The sequence below is a fragment of the Salminus brasiliensis genome, chromosome 24 (genome assembly GCF_030463535.1).
Source record: "Salminus brasiliensis chromosome 24, fSalBra1.hap2, whole genome shotgun sequence".
Lineage (NCBI taxonomy): Eukaryota > Metazoa > Chordata > Actinopteri > Characiformes > Bryconidae > Salminus > Salminus brasiliensis.
The window spans coordinates 2,567,651-2,589,652 of record NC_132901.1 but is presented as its reverse complement, the minus strand read 5'-3'; the positions used below and the strand labels follow the sequence as shown (position 1 = coordinate 2,589,652).

At 46.1% G+C, this 22,002-nt stretch overlaps 1 protein-coding gene across 10 annotated transcripts in view; it reads left to right on the top strand.

Moving 5' to 3' along the window:
* sorbs2a (sorbin and SH3 domain containing 2a) overlaps positions 1–21,795 on the top strand; it is an 81,124-nt gene extending 59,329 nt beyond the window's left edge. For 9 of the 10 annotated variants that reach the window (XM_072670662.1, XM_072670661.1, XM_072670660.1 and 6 more), the window contains 11 exons: positions 148–194; positions 1,769–1,932; positions 2,200–3,849; positions 5,660–5,721; positions 6,967–7,064; positions 8,540–8,654; positions 9,171–9,299; positions 9,750–9,914; positions 16,366–16,403; positions 16,483–16,589; positions 18,309–21,795. In XM_072670662.1, the coding sequence (XP_072526763.1) occupies positions 148–194; positions 1,769–1,932; positions 2,200–3,849; positions 5,660–5,721; positions 6,967–7,064; positions 8,540–8,654; positions 9,171–9,299; positions 9,750–9,914; positions 16,366–16,403; positions 16,483–16,589; positions 18,309–18,370 (2,637 nt within the window). In that variant the 3' untranslated portion in view covers positions 18,371–21,795. The remainder of the gene's footprint in view (positions 1–147; positions 195–1,768; positions 1,933–2,199; positions 3,850–5,659; positions 5,722–6,966; positions 7,065–8,539; positions 8,655–9,170; positions 9,300–9,749; positions 9,915–16,365; positions 16,404–16,482; positions 16,590–18,308) is intronic. The other variant, XM_072670663.1, reaches the window with a different exon arrangement.
* Positions 21,796–22,002: the final 207 nt, after the last annotated feature.

The following is a 22,002-nucleotide window of genomic DNA, read 5'->3' as shown; positions in this document are numbered from 1 at the left end:
GGATCGGTGGGATCGTCGCGGTTTTGGCAGTGTGTGTGTGTGTGTGTATACGGACGCGGAGGGGGGAAGGTGTCGGAGCGCGGCGCTGCCTCTTTGTTCCCGTGGATTCTCACTCCTCTCTTCCATTGTGTCTTTCTTCTCTTGCAGACGTCCCTCTATCTCCCGCCCGCCGACCGGCCCGAGGGGGCCCCGAGGTGAGTCTCTTCCCCAGCTTTCATCTCGCTGCCGCTCTCCTGCTCTCTCTCTCCGTCTTCTTGTTAGAGGGTCCCGAGGCGTGCTTTTCACCCCCCCCCAGTACAAAACCTGGACGTCCTCCAAACTGCTAGCCGTGCTACAGCACTGAGATGTGCTGATCTGCTCTTGCCGGACGTTCACCACGGCAACACCAGTGGCTGAAATTAGATCTGGGGCAGGAAGTGTTCCCCTGCTCAGTAAAACACTGATATTACAATAATCACTAAAGTGGTGGTGGTTCTCCATCATCTCCAAAGTTCTCCTCTCTCATGGAGTCTAGTGTTATTTAGAGTTCTCCTCAGATCAACACCTGGTTTGGTGGTAAATCAGGGCTTAATGATGGTAAATCAGGTGAGCTGCTGCTGCTGCTGCTGCTGATGGAGGTGAACACATCCTCCACGCTGTGCTGGCTGGACTGGGGGGCGTCCAGGAGAACCCTGGAGGAACCGAGCTCTGTTCTTCAGACTAGCTCACCGACAAGATCTCACTACTTTCTTTCTTCAGAATGAGAAGCTCTTGTTTCTCCTTTTTACTGGATTTATGTTCAGCTGCTTCATCTGCAGCTCTGGAGATCTGGAGCTTCTATTGTAAATACAGGGGTTAGAAGACTAGATTAGGGGTGGGTGTGGGCAACTGGCAACTTTACAGGAGAAGGGAAAAACCTTCTCAGCTTTCAATGGAAGTCAATGGAAAGAGGTTTTATTCCATGCCATTTTGGAGCGTTTCTATTGGTCCGTTCATTGTGAAATCCGGCCATATTATGAAGAGCAACTGTTGGATTCGATTTATGTCAAAAAGTGAAAAATGATAAAGTGTATATATATATATATATATATGATCAGTTTCAGGTGTTTTAGGGAAATCAACATTTCCGTTGTATTTCATAAACCATGGACAACATTTTTTCTTAAATTCCACATAAAAATATTAATATTTGTATTATAATACTTATTTAGAGCATTTATTTATTAGCAGAAATGACAAATGCTCAAAAACAGCTGCTCAAATAATCCTAAAAATATCTAATAATTATAATGTACAGAAGTTATTATTCAGATTTAATCACAGTACTAATATCTGAACTCTGAGAGCATTCAGAAATCACTATGCTGAAATAATAACCTTGACGGCCAATCACAGCTCTCGTGTCTCGGCCAGCTCTCCACTAGTCTCTCACATTGCTGTTGGACTTTATGCCGTTCATAGTCTGCAGATTCAGCGAATGCCTAGGTAGTCAGAACCAGAACCACTGGAATTCTGCAGTTCGTGAGGCCAGTTTCAAAAACACAGCAAGAAATATACCAATTAAATAAACGCAGGGCGACTGAGGTGAGTGGTGAAGATCACCGCCATGGCCAGGCTGGTACCACTGACCACAAACTACTGTTAGTGGTCAGTGGTACCAGCCTGGCCATGGCGGTGATCTTCACCACCCACCTCTGTGATCAGTATAGTGTTTGTATTTACTCCAACTGAGCCTGGAGTTGTTCTGTTGCTGAGCTTTTGCCGTTTTTCTGCATTGTGGGCTTTGCAGTGCGTCCAGCGATTACAGAAAGAGACGAAAGTCCGAGCCTTCTGGGACAGGAAATGAGCAGAATGCCAGTCAGGCCCCAGCACGCCCGCTCGACCCCTCCAGATCCAGTACTCTGAAGAAACCTGCCATCCGTTCCTCTCCTTCATCCCCATCCAGAGCAAAAGGTACCCACACACCCCCATATTATCGAGCGGTCTTCGTAATGGTGGTCTCGAAAAAAATACCAATATACCTGTCCTGACCCGAAGACCCGAGTGTGACCATTGCGTAGAACCTCTATGTTCCAAGATGTGAAGTCATGGCCTCTGTGTTGGTTCTCTGTTCTGACCCTTCATCAGTGTCTTACTAAAACGTTCTCTTTCTTCTCACTGATCTTCTTAACCTGTCCTGTCTCCTCTCTTTTTGAAATGCTGCGATTGCTGCCTCTGCAGCTGGGGGCGCTAGTGAGTCTCTCTCCCCGTCAGTGAGCTCCCCAGGTATGGCATCCTCCCACCTCTCCTCCGACTCCCTCACCCTCTCCACGTCCACCTTGCGCAGCTCCAAGCGCTCCATCTGCTTCAAGAACGGTTGGCAGACGTGCCGGCAAGAGGGTGGGGATACCTGGAGCAGCGTGGAGGAGGAGGAGGAGGTGGCGGCTTCTTCGCCTCGCCTCAAATCCCGCAGCTGCGATGACTTGTTGTCCGACGGGAACGGTGGAAGGCCTGGACGGGCTTCCGGCTCCGTGACCGCCACTCGCTCGGAAAGCGCCGGATCCCTGATCGATGAAGGTGGAAATCAGCTGAATCAGGCGAAGAGTCTTAATTCGTCCCCTAGGGGGCGCCGGCACCATCGGCGCAAGATGGCCCACGATACGCCGGGATTTCTGCAGCTGTACAAGAAGATGCACCACATCGACCGAGAGCAGCTGCTGCCCTCGGAGGTGATCCGCTCCGTCCGGGCCCGCATTCTGGAGCTCGAGCGGCAACAGCAGCAGCAGGGCAGAAACCTCCACGCCTGGCCTCCGTTCGAGGTGCCACAGCACATGGTGCCGAACCGGATCTCGGAATACGAGCAGCTGATCAAGAAGTCCAAGTCCATGCCAGACCTCGGGGAGGACAACACTCCGTCAGGCACCACTACACCAGGGTCCTCTCGGGCCAGCAGCTGCCCTAAGCGGCGCTTCTCAGTGGAGTCTCTCCTGGAGGAGGAAGACCCTCCAGAAAGAAGTCCCCCCGAAGGCCAGCCACGGCCGGGTCCAGAGAACCGCAGCCTGGTGCCGGTGGTCAGACCGAACCAGCACCAGCCGCAGGACTACTCGGACAGTGAGCAAGACGCTTGCGCTTCGGAATTGAGCGACTTCATCCAAATTGAAGGCTCGTCCTTTTGCAGCGAGAGCGACCTGGACCACTGCTCGCTGGCCTCATCGGAGAGCTTCTACGGCTCTGGACACCTTCACCAACACCACCACCACCATCACCACCACCACCACCATGGACACCGACACCATGGCAGCCACCACCACCAGAGTCTTGGCCAGAATCAAGGGTACCATCACCGCCACCTGATCAGCTCCTGCAAGGGCCGCTGCCCGGCATCCTACACGCGCTTCACCACCATGCTGAAGCACGAGCGCGCCCGGCAGGAGAGTCACGCCGCCTTGACCTCTCCACTGGCTCAGCAGTTGGCCAACGATTCGGGCCTTTCCAAGCTGGCCTTCCTGGTCAGCCCTGTGCCTTTCCGCAGAAAGCGGGGTTCCCCACCGACTCAGAGGCGGCACAGCCGCGCCGGCCGCCACAGGTCAAAAACGTCCGTCTACGAGGCTTTAGACGCCGCCCTGCAGGACATCTACGACCACATAAGGGCGGAGAAAGGGCTGGGACCGGCGCGATTGCCGGACGATAGTATTTTGCGGCGGCTCCTGGAGGAGTTGCTCCCGGACGTTCCCGAGAGGAGCTCCTCCTTGCGGGGACGGAAGGAGTACCACTCCTCCTCCTCCTCCTCCCACTTCTACCAGCCTTACCACAGTGCCTCCTACCAGCAGTCCCACCACGCAGACGCCTCCAACAACAACAACCAGCACGCTAACGCAACCTGCTATTCAGGTGCAGCCGTGCTAACTCGCTAACTCTTCCTAGCTCGCTAAGAGCCTTGCTCCTGCCCCCCCTACCCCCTCAGAATCGCCCGTTGTTGCCTGGTCCCATTGTCATTCCCACAAACACCCTGTGCTAGTGTATCTGAAGCGCTGCCTCTTCTCCACTGGTCCATCAGAAGTGTCGCTATGCTAATCGCTAGTGCTACGTTTCGTGGACAAGAGGCAAAGAAAGCTCCATGCACGCTCGTTCTGTTCGGTGAATGCATGTCAAGTCGCCCGGCGCTACGTTTCCATCCACTTTCGAAACAAGTGACGAAACAAGATTTACTTTGTGTACACTGTGTGTCCAAAAGTTTGTGGACACCCCTTCTAGCGAAAGGCATTCAGGTACTAACCTATTGAACCGATTGGCACCATGCTGCCTAATGCCAGGCGTGGCCTAGAGGGGTATAAAGCTGGGGATTGGGGATGATGAGGTGGGGTGGGGTGGGGTGGTGCTCACCATCCATCACGACCTGACCTCACTGACACAGCTCTTGTTGCTGAATGCTATCAAATTCTCGCAGCAATGCTATGCTCCAAAATCTAGTAGAAAGCCTAACTTTCTTCTCTGGACAGTAGAGTCAGTTACTCCAACAAAATATCCTATAAGCAGCAGTGAATGAGCAGGTGTCCCAATACTTTTGTCCATACAGTGTATGATGTGACTTCTGTCCATGTAACCTACTGATGAGGACTGATGTGAACAAACCACTTATCCACTACTTTTTAGCTATATTTGCAACTTTTGGATACATTAAAACATATATGAATATTTAATAATAAATATTTGTCATAATCTTTGGATGGAAGCGTAGCTAGTGCTACGTTGGATATTTATATGTTTCATTTTTTCCGGTGTTTACGTTACGCGCGCAGTGTCCTCCTAAGCTCTTGTTATTTTTTACTTAATATTGTTTTTGTTATTTCATTTCTTTGTTTTTATAGATTAATTATTGTATTATTGATTATTTGTATTTATTTTAACAATGTGAGTAATGTTCTTTTCCCAATTTTCCAGTTGCTTCAGTATCCTCAATATTGTTGTATTTGATTAAAAAACAAAAGGTGAAATTGTAAGGAATTTTAAATCTTTTTTAAAACATTTTTGGAAACAATATATATTTTGTGTGTTTGTTGTGTTTTTGACAAATCTTAATTTTGAACAGCTTTAATTTGATCTAGAGATTAATATAAAAAAATCGAATTCCAAATTATTATATATTTTTAATATTAATACAACAATATTAATTATTATGATCTATATAGATAGATAGACATCTGAAATTCTGAAATAAAAAATATATATATATTTTTTAAAGATTAATAATTATTTAATACCAACAAGATTATTTGAAACCGGGATTTTAAAAAATATATATTTTCATAAAATTTCTAAACATATAAATATTATTATTCAAATTATGAATTATATTCTTGTATTTTTGAACAGATCTTTTGTAGCTAAAATAACATTTTCTTTAATCTGCTGTCAGAAATATGTTGAAGCAATTGGAATTGAAAATGTTTCCTGAGCTTGTGATTTTTTTGTTTTTGTTTATTAGTTTATTTTATTTACATTTTTATTTGAATTTTATAAGTCATTCCTCTTTTCTCTTAAAGCTCAGAACCTAAAATAAACATTTTTGCTTTTGCATTCCTGTGGCTGTTTCCCCCCCCATCAGTGTTTCACTTTTCACCCCCATGACCCTTTCACGTACCTGCAGACATGATGGCCACTGTTTAGGAGTCCACTCACCTTTGACCTTTGTTCTGTGCAGATCAGGGCTCTGATGCTGGTTCTCTCACGCCTCAGAACAGAAGACCTACGCCAGATCGAGAGGTAATGAAACCCTTCAGTGTCTTCAGGGCCTGTAGAACAACACTAACCTCAGGATGTATGATTACACTTATACATTACAGTTGTGTTTATTTATTGAATAATAACTTTATTTATTAAGTAGTAATTATAACATGTTATTAATGAAATAAAAAAAAAGTTTTAGAGACTTTAATTCAACATTTTACATCAAGACATTCTGGTTATTAGCTTTATTATAATAAATGATATAATTATAAATAAGAATAAATATGTTTTATATTATTATTATTACTTATTTCCAACCTTGTACACAGTAATTTATCATAATTTTGGTCTGTATATTAATTTATTATATATATATATATATATATATATATATATATATATATATATATATATATAAATAAAACAATATTCATTATTATCACTATGCCTATTGATTGATATCTATATATAGATCAGCATCTAAAATGTTCTCAAATTAATTTTTTTTTCAAATTGCTTTTTTAAAGATTAAAAATTAATTAATACCAACAACATTATTTGGAACTTGGAAATGAATTTATTCCATGAAAAAAAAAATCTAAATGATTATTTATTATTTTCAGCATAACATTATATTACTATATATTTATTTAATTATTTTTATTAGAACTTCATTTCAAATATATATATATATATATATATATATATATATATATATATATATATGTATATATATATTAGTAACTTAATTCTGGCATATTCATTATTATTTGTTTATTATATTTATTTCATTAGAACTAAATTTAATTAACTGAATGAATTTCATTAGAACCCTAATCTAGATCTATATTTCCACTTGTTTTAATTAAAACTTCTATTTGAAGAGAAAATATATTATTCAATATTATTCTATTCTGAATATTAATTTTATATTTGAACTCATAGATAAACCAGGGGTGTCAAACGTGCGTGCGGCTGTAAATGTACATAATAGGAATATCGCCTCTGTCACGCAAAAACATGAATCTTTATTTTTGACGTTTTCCATTTTTCAACATAAAATGAATCTGGCTGTTATTTTTCATGTCATGTGGTAATGTCCTGATGAACGGACCAATAGAAATGCTCCAAAAATGGCTTGGAATGAAATCTTTTTACATTGACTTCCATTAAAAGTAAAGAAGGTTTTTTCCTTCTCCTGTAAAGTTGATTCATATTGATTCGTTAGCCGTGTGGCGTGGGGCTGGTGGAATGCTGATGGCCTGTCTGAATTTCTCCTAGGTGTCCACTAAGCAGATGACATATCTCATATTGTCTTCTCTCCTCCATCAGAGACAGTCTGCCAGGGCGATTTACGATTTTAAAGCTCAAACCAGCAAGTGAGTACACACCCCGTAACCAACCCGCTGACTCGCATGCTCCACAATCGGGTATGACATCACTCTCATGTGCACGTGTAATACTGCCTGGCGTCGCAGTATGTTTCTATGTTTGCTTCTTGTGAATGCTTGTAAATGTCCCAGAGAACATGCACTGTACTCTTTCACACACACACACACACACACACACACAACGTCTAAGGGGTTAAAGACATATTTGCATGTTGCCCGTTTTCCGATTCAGATATTGGCAATATCCGATACCCATAGAATTGATTTAGGTTGTATTAGGAGGGGTTTAGGTTGTATTAGGAGGGGTTTGGGTTGTATTAGGAGGGGTTTGGGTTGTATTAGGAGGGGTTTAGGTTGTATTGAGAGGGGTTTAGGTTGTATTAGGAGGGGTTTGGGTTGTATTAGGAGGGGTGTGGGTTGTATAAGGAGGGGTTTGGGTTGTATTAGGAGGGGTTTAGGTTGTATTAGGAGGGGTGTGGGTTGTATTAGGAGGGGTTTGGGTTGTATTAGGAGGGGTTTGGGTTGTATTGAGAGGGGTTTAGGTTGTATTGGGTGGGGTTTAGGTTGTATTAGGAGGGGTTTGGGTTGTATTAGGAGGGGTTTGGGTTGTATAAGGAGGCGTTTAGGTTGTATTAGGAGGGGTTTGGGTTGTATAAGGAGGGGTTTGGGTTGTATTAGGAGGGGTTTGAGTTGTATTAGGAGGGGTTTAGGTTGTATTAGGAGGGGTTTGGGTTGTATTAGGAGGGGTTTGGGTTGTATTAGGAGGGGTTTGGGTTGTAATGAGAGGGGTTTGGGTTGTATTAGGAGGGGTTTGGGTTGTATAAGGAGGGGTTTAGGTTGTATTAGGAGGGGTTTGGGTTGTATTAGGAGGGGTTTAGGTTGTATTAGGAGGGGTTTGGGTTGTATTAGGAGGGGTTTAGGTTGTATTAGGAGGGGTTTAGGTTGTATTAGGAGGGGTTTAGGTTGTATTAGGAGGGGTTTGGGTTGTATTAGGAGGGGTTTGGGTTGTATTGAGAGGGGTTTAGGTTATATTAGGAGGGGTTTGGGTTGTATTAGGAGGGGTTTAGGTTGTATTAGGAGGGGTTTGGGTTGTATTGGGTGGGGTTTCGTTTGTATTAGGAGGGGTTTGGGTTGTATTGAGAGGGGTTTGGGTTGTATTAGGAGGGGTTTGGGTTGTATTGGGTGGGGTTTAGGTTGTATTAGGAGGGGTTTAGGTTGTATTGAGAGGGGTTTGGGTTGTGCGGTCAAGACCGATACTGGTCAGTTTATCCCTGTACCAAAACTCTGCTTGGGGAGGGTCAGGAACAACCCAAGAACCAGCAAAGCACAGACCTTGCCATGACCTGCCAGTCAACAGTCAAGCGTCCAAGCCGTCCGAGAAAGAAGCCCCAGAATTGGCTCCAGGTCGTTGACTGTGTATTTGTGTGTGTGTGTGTGTGTGTGTGTGTGTGTGTTTTCTACAGGGAGCTGTCCTTTAAGAAGGGCGATGCCATCAACATCATCAGACAGATTGACAGCAACTGGTACGAGGGAGAGCACAGGGGGCGCGTCGGCATTTTCCCGATCTCTTACGTAGAGGTAAACGTGCACAGCCCGAGTGGCCCAGTTGTGGTGCGACCCACGGTGGTCCCCAGGGGTTTTGGTTGTACTGGGAGGGGTTGAAATGCGCCTCAGACCACCTCCTGAAGTGGTTTGAGAGATCTGGTTTGATGGCCCTCCCTCTCCCCTCACCACTGGGTGAGGTCGTAGCCGTAGTAACAGTGCAGGCACCTATTACCTAAAGCAGCAGAGCTGGTAACTGGTGGCCAGTGTTCTCCTGCAAGCGTGGTTTTATGGGACTTGGAAGAAGCACATGCATCATGTGATGGGGCGGAGTCCTAGCCAGTGGGTGGGACTTGGAAATGACTGAAGGCCCTGATGGTTGGGGCTAAGACTTTTGCACAGTACCCTATGTCCGGAAAACGTGTCCAGTCCGAATAGTTCTGGCTGTGGTTCTGCAGGGAGTTCTGTGAAGAAGGTAGTCAAGTCAGTTCTAATCTCTCTCTCTCTCTCTCTCTCTCTCTCTCTCTCTCTCTTTCTCTCTCTCTCTCTCAGAAGGTAGCGTCTCCCGAGCGGAAGCAGCCAGCTCGCCCCCCTCCCCCGGCGCAGGTGCGAGACATGGGGGAGGCTGTGGCGCGATACAACTTCAACGCGGACACCAACGTGGAGCTGTCACTGAGGAAGGCGAGTCCGCACACGTGCACTATATGTCCAAAAACTTCTGGACACCCCTTCTAATGAGTGCATGGTTCAGCCACTTTAAGTTGCACCTTTTTGCTGAGACGTGCAAATGCACACACACACACATACAGCTGGTCTAGGGCCTGTAGAGAGGTGAGGTGGTGATCATCATCCAACATCGTGGTGACCTGACGTCACTAATGCAGCTCTTGTTGCTGTATGCAGTCAAATCCTCACAGCAATGTTCTATGACAGCAGTATCTAGCAGAAAGTCTTCTTCTCTGGACAGTAGAGACAGTTACTCCAGCAAAAGCAGGATCAGCTCTTTTTAATCCCCTCGATTTCAGAAGAAACAGTGAATGAGCAGGTGTCCCAATACTTTTGTCATATGCCATATATTGATTGTGGCTAATAGCAAATGTGTGTGTGTGTGTGTGTGTGTGTGTGTTACAGGGAGAGAGGGTGATTTTGCTGCGGAAGGTGGATCAGAACTGGTTTGAGGGGAGGATTCCCGGCTCCAGTAAGCAGGGAATATTCCCCGTCTCGTATGTGGACGTCATCAAGGGGTCCCCCTCCAAGAGCCCCAGTCGCCATGGAGACGCACACAGGGGGCAGAAGGTACACACACACACACACACATGCACACACACACGGTGATCTCATACAGTCGATTACCATGAACTGTAATATCTGTTTTTCTACCTCTCTGAAAGCCCTCCCCTTTGCCTCGACCTGGCTCCGCCCCCTGCACTTACCTCCAAGCAGTCACCAGCGAATGGCTGTCCCTCACTCTGGGTGAATCCGCCCCTGCCCATTCTTCCTGTAGCTCTCTAGCCCCGCCCACTCCTCCACCCCTTCCCAACATCCTCGACTGCCCGAGGCCCGGCCCGCCCACTCCCCCGCTACGAAGCTCCACCCCAAATCAGAGCCCTGCACTCAAGCCAGCTCCGGTTACAGTGCCTTTAGCCCCGCCTCTCGCGTGTAGACCCGCCTCTCCAGTTCTTTTCAGCACCACGGACACCACCCAGCCTTTCACGTTAGATAAGACGCTGATCTCAGATCAGACGGTAGAGCTTTACATCACAGAGGCAGACCCGACAGCCGACACACCAGCGAGACAACGCGCGGTACCGGAACCGCTCCACAAGAACCAGCGCGACCCGTACACCAAACTCCTGTCCATGCTTGGAAGTGATCCGCTCTGCCAGGAGGTGCAGAAGGCAGACTGCGGTTCACCATTGGTCAGAAACCAAAACCAGTCCATCACTTTGGCCAATCAGTGGAAAACCCTGATCAGTGAAGCGCTGCCGTCTGATTGGTTAACACTGAAGGAGCCCCTGACCATCAGTCAGCTCAACAAATCAGGAAGCAGAGCGGACACAGAGGAAGAGTACGAGAAACAGAGTGAGAAGCTTCTGTCGGTCATACTGGGTGACCAATCAGAGCCTTCTAGCCCAGTGACAGAGAGCTTGTGGGCGGGCCTACCCGAGTTGTACATACATGAAGAGGGCGATGAGCCAATCAGATCTCCTCGATCCACTTCTATAAACAGGCCATTAAAAGCAGAGGTAGAACCTGCAGTGTGACACCCTCATTTATCTACAGCTACTGCAGCTCTGTCTCTCCACCCATCATCCACCCATATCTCCGTCTATCTATCCCCCCATTACCCATCTATCCATCCATCCACCAATCCATCCATCACCCACCCAACTGTCCATCTATCCATCCACCCATTACCTATCAATCCATCTATCCAACAATCCATCCATCACCCACCCAACTGTCCATCTATCCATCCACCCATTACCTATCTATCCATCCATCCACCAATCCATCCATCACCCACCCAACTGTCCATCTATCCATCCACCCATTACCTATCAATCCATCCATCACCCACCCAACTGTCCATCTATCCATCCACCCATTACCTATCAATCCATCTATCCACCAATCTATCCATCACCCACCCAACTGTCCACCTATCCATCCACCCATTACCTATCAATCCATCTATCCACCAATCTATCCATCACCCACCCAACTGTCCATCTATCCATCCACCCATTACCCATCTATCCATCTATCCACCAATCCATCCATCACCCACCCAACTGTCCATCTATCCATCCACCCATTACCTATCAATCCATCTATCCACCAATCTATCCATCACCCACCCAACTGTCCATCTATCCATCCACCCATTACCTATCAATCCATCTATCCACCAATCCATCCATCACCCACCCAACTGTCCATCTATCCATCCACCCATTACCTATCAATCCATCTATCCACCAATCTATCCATCACCCACCCAACTGTCCATCTATCCATCCACCCATTACCTATCAATCCATCTATCCACCAATCCATCCATCACCCACCTAACTGTCCATCTATCCATCCACCCATTACCTATCTATCCATCCATCCACCAATCCATCCATCACCCACCCAACTGTCCATCTATCCATCCACCCATTACCTATCAATCCATCTATCCACCAATCCATCCATCACCCACCCAACTGTCCATCTATCCATCCACCCATTACCTATCAATCCATCAATCACCCACCCAACTGTCCATCTATCCATCCACCCATTACCTATCAATCCATCCATCACCCACCCAACTGTCCATCTATCCAGCCACCCATTACCTATCAATCCATCAATCACCCACCCAACTGCTTATTCATCCATCCACCCATTATCTATCTATCCATCCACCAATTCATCCATCATCCACCCAACAACATGCATCCTTTCTCCATTCATACGCATCTTCTCAGCTTCTGCTGTTGCATGTTGATCTTCTGTTGAGAGTGTGAGTGGAGCTCTGTTATCTGGTGCTGGTACTGGTGCTGGTGCTGGTGCTGGTACTGGTGCTGGTGCTGGTACTGGTGCTGGTACTGGTGCTGGTGCTGGTGCTGGTACTGGTGCTGGTGCTGGTACTGGTGCTGGTACTGGTGCTGGTGCTGGTGCTGGTGCTGGTACTGGTGTGTTGTAGTGTATGAGCTGGTTAAGAGAGTAATTGCAGCACTGTTCTTCTCCTTCTTAGGTTGATGCCTCTTCTGTTACACACTCCACTGGTTCCTCCTCTACACCACCCCTCATCACTCCATCACCTCTCTCTTCCCTTCCCCCCGCGTCCTTTCTCTCAGACCCCCCCTCCCCTCACACTCCATCATCATCCTCAGCAGCTTCCACGAAGGCCTCAGAGTCATCATCACCTCCCCACTTCTCTCCTCCCACTTCTGCTATCCCTTTGTCACTAGCTCACACTCCTCCATCCTCCCCTTTACCACTCCCCTGTCCTACTCCTACATCTGCATCACCCCTGTCCTCTTCCACGCCTCCATCCGCACCATCAGTCTCCTCTCCCAGTTGCTCTCCTCCCCCTTTTTTCCTCACTTCTCCTCGTTCCTCTCGCCACGTCTCCTTTCCTTCCTCCCACAGTCACTCTACTCCTTTATCCTCTTCCTCTCTCCGCCCACCATCGCCTCCCATTCCCACTCGTCCTCCTTTATATCCCTCCCAGCAGCCCATCCTTCCCTCCATTCCTGCCTCTCCTCCCTCCTCTCCCTCCCCCACCTCAGACCGAGCAGTATCCCCCACAACTCCACCATCCTTCACCTTTGAAGGGACTACATTTCCCACAGTTCCACCTTCCTCCCACTCAGAGCACTCTACATTGCCACACTCAATTCCACAGTCCTCTTACGACCCACCCTCAACACGAACTACATGTCCCACGATTCCACCCTCTTCTCCTTGTACTCAGTCAGCACAAACATTTCCCACAATTTCACCCAACTCTCCCTCAACGCAAACTACATCTCCCACAATTCCATGCTCTTCTCCCAGAGAGGGAACCGCATTTCCCATAATTCCTCTCGCTTCCTCTGCCTCAGAGCAAAATACATTTTCTGCATTTACACTCTCCTCCCCATCAGAGACAACTACACTTCCCACAGTTCAACTGTCCTCTCCATTAGAGAGAACTACATCTCCCACAATTCCACTCTCCTCTCAGACAGCGTCAGAACAAACTACATCTCTCAAAGCTCCAGTCTCTTCTTCCTCAGAGCAAACTACATCTCCCACAATTCCACTATCCTCCTCAGATCAAACTACATCTCCCACAATTCCACTCACCTCCTCAGACCAAACTGCATGTCACATAGTTCCACTCTCCTCCTCATCAGAGCAAACTACATCTCCCATAGTTCCACTCTCCTCCTCCTCCTCCTCAGATCAAACTCCATCTCCCACAGTTCCACTCTCCTCCTCTACTCAGTGCTCACCTCCTGCTGCTCCTCCTCTCTCCCCTCGCTCTCCCCACCGCTCTCCTCATGTTAAGGTACGAGGAGCTGCTCTGTGGAATGAACAGACTTTTGCTTCTTCATGACAACTGGGAACCCATGGACTGCGTTTGAACGTTTGGAGGCGGGGCTTAGTGAGGAAAGGGCGGGGTAGAGCAAAGCCAATCAGATGCTTGTCTGCTTCACACGTCCCCACAACAACCAGTCGCCACACACCATTACGTAATGGGGAGGGGGGGGGGGGGGTTCTCACTGGTTTATCATCAGCTCGTTTAGCCTGTAGGGGGCGCACTAGCCGGGATCAGAACAGCAACTGAGTCATTCTCAGGATGGGGTGCCCTTTGTCACAGCCGCTCAACCCCGTCACATTCAACAGTGTCACAGGGTTGAGGGTCGAGGGCGGGACTTTGATGACATCACTCCCCCTAAAATGATGTCAGAAAGATCCAACCGTGTTCTAAAGTATTGGGACGCCTGTTTATTCATAAGGGTATTAAAAAGAGTACCGTCTCTACTGTGCAGGGAGGAAGGAAGGCGTTGCTGTGAGGATTTGATTGCATTCAGCGAGCTATGACCCGTGTTAGTGAGTGTTTCAGGGACGGTTCTTTGTCCCTCAGCTTGTCCAGAAAAGCATGCGTACAGCGCGTCCTGTAGCGAGACGTTCCCCTTCTCACATAGCGCTGCTTTAAAGAGCACCAGATCCTGAGAATCACGAGGGGTCGTCTGGCAGTCGCAGCTTTCTCCTTCCTCACTGAGCTCTGCAGGGCTTGTCAGTGTGTGTGTGTGTGTGTGTGTGTGTGTGTGTGTGTGTGTGTTAGCATGTGCTGGAGTGGGTTGCTGGAGATCTGGCAAATTAACAAGGAAGCAAGTGTGAAATGAGGTGTGTGTGTGTGTGTGTGCATGCGCCATGTGTGCAATGTGTTGAGGCTGTTTGTTTCAGGTGTGAAATGTGTGAGAATGTGTGTGAGTGTGTGTGTGAGTGTGTGTGTGAGAGTGTGTGTGAGAGTGTGTGTGAGTGTGTGTGTGAGTGTATGTGTGTGTTTTCCAATGTAAGCCAGCAGGTGCAGTGTAAAGTGTGAATGGGGCCCGCCTTCCTGTAAGTTCGTCCAGAAATCTACGCAACACGTTTACGCAATCGGTTTAGCGCCGGAGCTACGAGGCTAATGGAGGCAGCACACATAGCCACCGCAGGCAGACAGAAAGTCCGAGGCAGGCCTCGTTGGCCCAGTTTACCTTTTAAACCATTGCTTTGAGGTTATTTTAGTTGATTAGACAAAAAGGTTCTCAGTCGTATTCCCTGTGCTGGACCAGGTACTAGATATTAAAGGGGCTGTATGCTATTTTTTTTACATTTTTTATATATTTATTTTTTTGCATTTTCCTTTTTTTTTTAAATCTAAAACACACGTATAATGTTTGAATTGTATTTATTTTTAATAAATAAACATTTATTAGTACATGATTATTTTTCAACCTTTTATCTATTTACCTATCTTTACCTATTTACCTTTTATCTATTTACTTATTGCACCTTTAAGGCGAATATTTAAATGAGCTCTGTTTTTTGATTGGGTGAGCCCCGGTATTATAACCCCCCGTAAGTTTATTAGACTGCTGTAGGGACAATCAATTCACAACAGGCTGTTTTGCCAGCTCGGCTTGCAATAATAATAATAATAATAATAATAATTATTATTATTATATTAAAATCATTTAACTTGATGTTTTTTTTTATGATGTTACATTTTAAAATGTTCATAATTTTTGCAAAAATATTTAAAATTTGAACCTTTCTTGAACATTTTAACTATAATTATTATAATAAGACATGAATTTATTTGTTATCGTGCCTTTAATTTTAATATTTGTAAATGAGCTCTGTTCTGTGTTAAACAAATGTGGTTATGGGAACATAATTTAATATTAATATTAAAATTATAATCTGCAAAATCCGCCCATTTTTATAATGTGCTGCATTTGTGATGTCACAAAAGGCGACTGGCTTTTGTATCGGCCTATTCAGCCTAAAGCCCCGCCCATTCCCATTAACGGAGTGTTTCAGCTCAGACTGCCTTTTGAATGAGGCACAATAAAGGGCAGCCAATCAGAATAGAGCTCATTTACATCTAACAAAACAAAAAAAGCATGTTTTTTTACATTGTACATTTTAGGGAATAAAGCAAGAGGAAAAATACCAAGGACATTATGGGATGTGGGCCCTTTAACATGAGATCATGGAGTGAATGTGAGAACAGAGTGAGTGGTCAGTCTTGGTCAGTTGTGTCCACTGTGTTCTTACGGCTGCCCCTGGCTGTGACTCTTGCAGACGCTTTATAAGCAGGACGTGGTGGTTGAGGGCAAGCCTCCCCGCAGCCCCGTCTCCACCAGGAGGCGCTGTATATCCCCCCTGTTTTCCTCCAGTAGAGCGCGCAGGGTAGGACGGTGGTGTGAGGTGTCACTAGCAGTGCAAGCAAGTGCAAGCTGGGAAATGGAGTCCTTTCTAACACCCCCCCTCCCTTATAGTTCTCTGTGCATGGGTAACTTGTAAACATGGTGTCGGTTGTTTCGTCAGTCTACTTACAAAAGGCTGATGCCTGGTGTGACTGTCCATCTGCTCATGGGTTTGGAGTGACCTGCTGTTCTGGACAGGGCTGCAGCGCTGGAGCACTGCTCCTACAGTTCTTCAGCATGATGCTAATGCTGTTGCTCTCTCTCTCTCTCGCTTCCTTCAGAGGATGATGCAGGATTCCCTCCATGGAGCTGGAGAACCGTAAGTGTCTTCGTTGTTAAAATGACATGCCCTGATGTTAAGAGTCTAGAACAAGAACAGTACTTTGGTTCTCATGCAGGTTCCGGGCGGTGTATAACTACGTGCCCCGGAATGAGGACGAGCTGGAGCTGCGAGAAGGAGACGTCATCGAAGTCATGGAGAAATGTGATGATGGCTGGTTTGTAGGTGTGTGACGTCACACTATCACACTGTGAATTAACCACACTTACTGTCCACTTTATAAGAAACACCCACTTTGTGCTTCCACTCACTGGCCACTTTATTAGAATCACCCATCTTGTGCTTCCACTAGCTGGCCACTTTATTAGAAACACCTACCTTGTGCTACTTCCACTCACTGGCCACTTTATTAGAAACACCCACCTTGTGCTACTTCCACTCGCTGGCCACTTTATTAGAAACACCCATCTTGTGCTCAGTAGGTTTATCTGCTCCATAGGGTCCTGTTCTATTGGCAGTACTTCTCTACAGGGACTAGACCAGCCGTGTGTGTGTGTGCATCTGTGCCAGTAGAAAGTAAAGTAGCTTAAAGTAGCTGAATGCATTCATTAGAAGGGGTGTCCACAAACATTTGGACATCTAGTGTTTTGATAAATCCACAGCACTTGCCTGAAGCCTCCCGACCTGTAGCTGGTCAGAAGCTGAGTTTAGGTTTAAGCGCTAGCAGCTGGAGTGTACAACCGGCTGGTGTTTTACTGCTCCAATTAAGGTCAAATTTCCTGTGGCACGCTGCGGCCGGAGTGATGTTAGTAAAGTGCAGAACACTTCCAGAAGGTTCAGCAGAAAGTCCACAGCTGGCTTTCAGCTTGTGGTGTATCAGTAAATGTACATGAGCACAGGGTAAAAGAGTCTGAGTCCGAACACGGCTAGGAACAAAGACAAAAAGGTATATGGACAAGAAACACTTGAGAGTAATGACAAGGGGGTGGGGCTAAAAACTACACAAAATACAAAACAGTAAACATTAAACATGAACAAGAAACAGCTGGGTGAGGCAACAAAGTAGACACAGGTGGGGGTGGGGCTACAAAGAAGCAATAAACAATGAACAAGAATGGACAAGAAGCACATGGGTGTAATGATGAGGGGTGGAGCTGCAGAGTAGACACAGGTTGGCAGCATAATGACACATTTAACATGGACAAAAAATCACTTGGAAGTAATGACAAGGGGATGGGGCTATAGAATAGACACAACTGGGCAGCATAATGAAGGGGTGGGGCCAGGGAGGGGACAAAAAAACACAACAATAAACACTGCACATGGACAAGAAACACTTGAGAGTAATGACAAGGAGGTGTGGCTATGGACTAGACACAATTGGACACATAAGTAATGGACCGAAGCAGGGAGGGGACAAAACACTGAACATGGACAAGAAACACCTGAAAGTAATGACAAGGGGGCGGGCCTATAGACTAGACACAAGTGGACAGCATCATGTAGGGGCGGGACCATGAAGAAGGCAAAAAACAGAATAATAAACATTAAGCAAGAACAAGAAATATGTGGGAGTAATGAGGAGGCTCGGCTAAAGAGTAGTCACAGGTTGGCAGCATAATGAAGGGGCGGGACACACTGAACATGGACAAAAAACACTTGAGCATAATGACAAGGGGGTGTGGCTGTAGACTAGACACAAGTGGACACATAAGAAAGGGACTGAAGCAGGGAGGGGACAAAATACAAGACAATAAACACTGAACATGGACAAGAGATAACTGGGAGTAATGACAAGGGGGCGGAGCTATGGGGTATAAAACCCTCTGTAGAGCTACGTCCTCTGGAGTGATGGAGCTCTACGCAGCACCCGTGGGATGAGCTGGAGACGCATTTGTGATCCAGAGCTTTTCCAGCCCTTATTTCTGTGCTTCCTCTCCGTAGGCACGTCCCGGCGAAGCAAGATGTTCGGAACGTTCCCAGGAAACTACGTTAAACCACTTTAACGAAGATTACGGCACAACCACGGCGACTTCGATGCCTTCCGTACAGGGCCTATGTGGAACCTCAACCCTGAGAGTGTGTGTGTGTGTGTGTGTGCTTTCTTATGCGTGCAAGTGTGTGCGTTTGTGTATTCTCATGCAAAAAATGACTTTAGCTCTCACTAGCCATCTCTACCCAGAATTCCATAGATGATTTTTCCGTCTGATTCCGTCTGAACCTTCAGCTTCCGTCATCAGTTGTAGTCCGGCAGCTCACGGTTGTATCTACAGGCGCCACAATGCTACGCTGTTATTTATTAGCGACAATATTCTCAGATAAGCAATAGTTTCGGGAGATATGGGTAGGAGAGAAGTTCGTAGAGAATTTTGTTCGGTAGGGAAGAACCAAGGAGTGTCCAGAGTCGTTCGGCGTCCAAGAAAGTGCGTCTGTGTGTTTGTGTGTTTGCACGGTTGTAGAGTTAGATTGCTGAAGGACCGTCTCGGCAAAAGTTCGGTTTTAAGTGAAGGAGATACGTTTGCGTAAAAGCAATAAGAAAACCTGTCCTGATCGGACCTCCATTCCCTTATTTTTAATAATAAGGTGGTCATGTGGATGCAACAGGGAATGTGTACTACAGGTGTAAACACAATGAGGGGAAGTATTACTTTCTCGAACATGGGAACATGGTACAAGTATCAAGTTCTCCAGGTCCTCCAGGTCCTCCTCGCTGCTCAGCATATGAGAATACTTTTACGTCCAAATATGGTTTAAAACCCCTGAGAACCTAAATCTGAGTTTCCGCTCTAATACAGTGAATCTGGCTCCTCAGGGCCCTCAGTGTAAACATACTAAACGTACGTCATAGCATACCCCTGACCAATCCCAAGGCTAACATGGCTCCGCCCTCTCTTAGAGTCTAAAACTAAAGCTTGAGCCGTGACTGTGGGCGCAACTGGAGGGCGCAAGAGCTCCGCATGCTCCGTCGTCCTACCAGCAGTGGCTGCAAAGCTTTGCATTTGTGGGTGGAGCAATAATTGGTTTTATAATTCCGCCCACTTCTTTATAATTCAGTGGTTTTAAAATAAGCAAAGTCCGTCAAAGTGGGTTTGGCGAGAAATTGGGGTTCATTGTAAGGATACTGACCAGCTCGGATTTCACAGTGGTGGTGCTAGGAACTACAAGGGTTGCCAGGACTACAACACAAGCATAGACATTCGATTTATCTGAATAATCAGGAAGCTTTAATAAACTGCATCATTAAACTACGACTGCTGACGAGGTTAAACTTGGGCTAGGTTCAGATTTGGGAAGCCGAGGTCGCTGGTTATCACTTGTAGGCCAACATCAGTTACTTCAGTAGAGCCAGTAACATCCAACCAATCGTCTTCCTAGTTGGGTTTTAATAGTTCCTAGTTGGGTTTTTCCTAGTTGGGGTGTATTATTAAAAACACATGTTTTTATATATATTTGAGTATCTGGAATTCCTGCCAACCCAGAAATTGTGAAATAAGACAATCCCGTCAGTTTTTTGTGGGCTATCCAGGTCAGAAAACGGGGTATTCAAAGCGTCGTTCAGATTTGGATCGGCTTCCTACATCACAGATTGTCTCATTGGAATACCGCCCCCCTGTTGGTTCCACATGCTACGGTCTAGTAGGTCCCACATGCTACGTTTTGCAAAGGAAGACTTATAAAAGGCAGCCCAGAGTCCAAATTGATAGGTTGTTTAGGTTGCATTTTTCAGGGTTACTTTGAACTCAAGGTGAAGTAAATGCAATGTAAATGCTAGCTGGTACAAACGGAAGGACAATAGGAAGGACAGTAAACTTTGAAGTAAAGTATAACTGTGCGTAGCTGAGAGGAGTAATTAAAATAGCTTGGGGATGGGGGCGTGTGAACAGTGGGGGCGGAGTCAACTGCAGCTCATTATGATTTACAGAACCAGGCACTCGAATCAGCCGTTCTGAATAGGACTGTTTCAGTCAGGGTGAAAAGGCGGCTGGGGTGCTGGATCCTGGTGGTATTTCGACCGGGGCATGACCCCAGGGAACTGTGTGGGTCAAATATGCCAGTCAATTTAGGGTTTTCCGGCAATCTTTCCATGTCACATGGGAACATAGAACATAAATGGGATCAGTGTTGTAGGCACTGATCAGGAAAACCAATTCCCCAAATCCGACTTTGCTGGACCCGTCATGCTCTGGAGCTGCTGTTAAAATCCAGCTGAAAATGACTGGAATTCCAGACCAACGTCTTATCCATTAAATTAAGCAGGAATTTGGTAAATTCGGAATTCCGAATAAAAGGTATTGGCATTTCGGCCAACGGTTAGCATTTCTCAGTAGATGAACTAGTAGATGAATGATGTTACGTCGAGAATGACCACGAACGAGTATTCTGGGTTTGAAATTTCCACTTGCGCTGGCTTATATGTTGGAAAATCTGGGAATCTGGATGAAAAAGGTGAACGTTTATGGAAAAGAAACATTTGTTTTCCCCTTTTTTTTTCTCGTCACTGGCGCTTAATAACGTGGCTTTAATCACGAAACTCACTTTGTAAAACGACGAGGCACAATATAACAGGCTTCACCTTGTAGTTCGAGGATTGTTTCGTTTTATAAAAGCTTGTTTTTACTTCTATCAACACGTTAAAATTCCGATTCGTTCGTTTCCGTCGTTTTTTTGTTTTTTTTGGGTTTTTTTGTTGAAAGAGTTACAGGAGTTCAGTATTGAGAGTATTTTCTGCACATGGAGTGTGTAGCCTCACTGTGTTAAGCTCATGTATCGGCCATGTTTTCATCTGCTTGTGGTGGGCGAGTGTATGTGTGTGTGTATGAGTGTGAGTGTGTGTTGGATCTACAGATTTAACAGCAATCTTTAAAGCACCTTAAAACACATTAGTTCGGAGTGATTTGAGTTTCTGCACTTTTCTGGTTTGCGTTTGCTTTCAGAAGCTTCACCAGTTTGAACGTTTTGTTTGTTTGTTTGTTTGTTTTTGTATCGTCACGTTTTCCGACTTGCTTTATAAAGCCTGTCTTTGCTCACTCACTCATCGCTTTGGGTTTTTCTTTCTTTTCCATTTCACCATGGCGTTCCATCCATGTGCCAACATTCCCAACATTCCCACGACACATACAAAAACAACAACAACAAGGAACTTTATGCAAAAATTCAGCACCGGACATTCGTTTGGGAGGCGGAACAGCGCATTACCTCAGTGTGGAGCGGAGGTGGGCCGAGATTTTCCGGCTGGAAGTTTCTCTGGACTCTTTTTTTTGCCAACACCCCACCCCACCCATCCCCTCCTCCATTTTATAGACTTTCTTATACACACATATATACACATACATACAGTCCTCTGGTGTGTCTATTCAATGGGCTCTACTCTCTCTTTCTTTCTTTCCGCTCCGTCGTTTAATTCGGTCTCTAATAAATTTCTTCTCAGTGATCGGCCTCTGTCCTCTGGTCTGTCGTAAAGCAAGATCTCCTGGCTTCGTGGGGAACGTCCAATGGATTTACGTCTGCAGAGATGCCGGGCTGTAATCTGCTCGGTTTACAACCTGTCTGGACAAGGAAGTGGATCAGAGAGGGAAAGTAATGCGTCTCCAGTGCTGTTTCCATTTAGAGCCCCTGGTCTTGCTTCATGTGTTCCCTG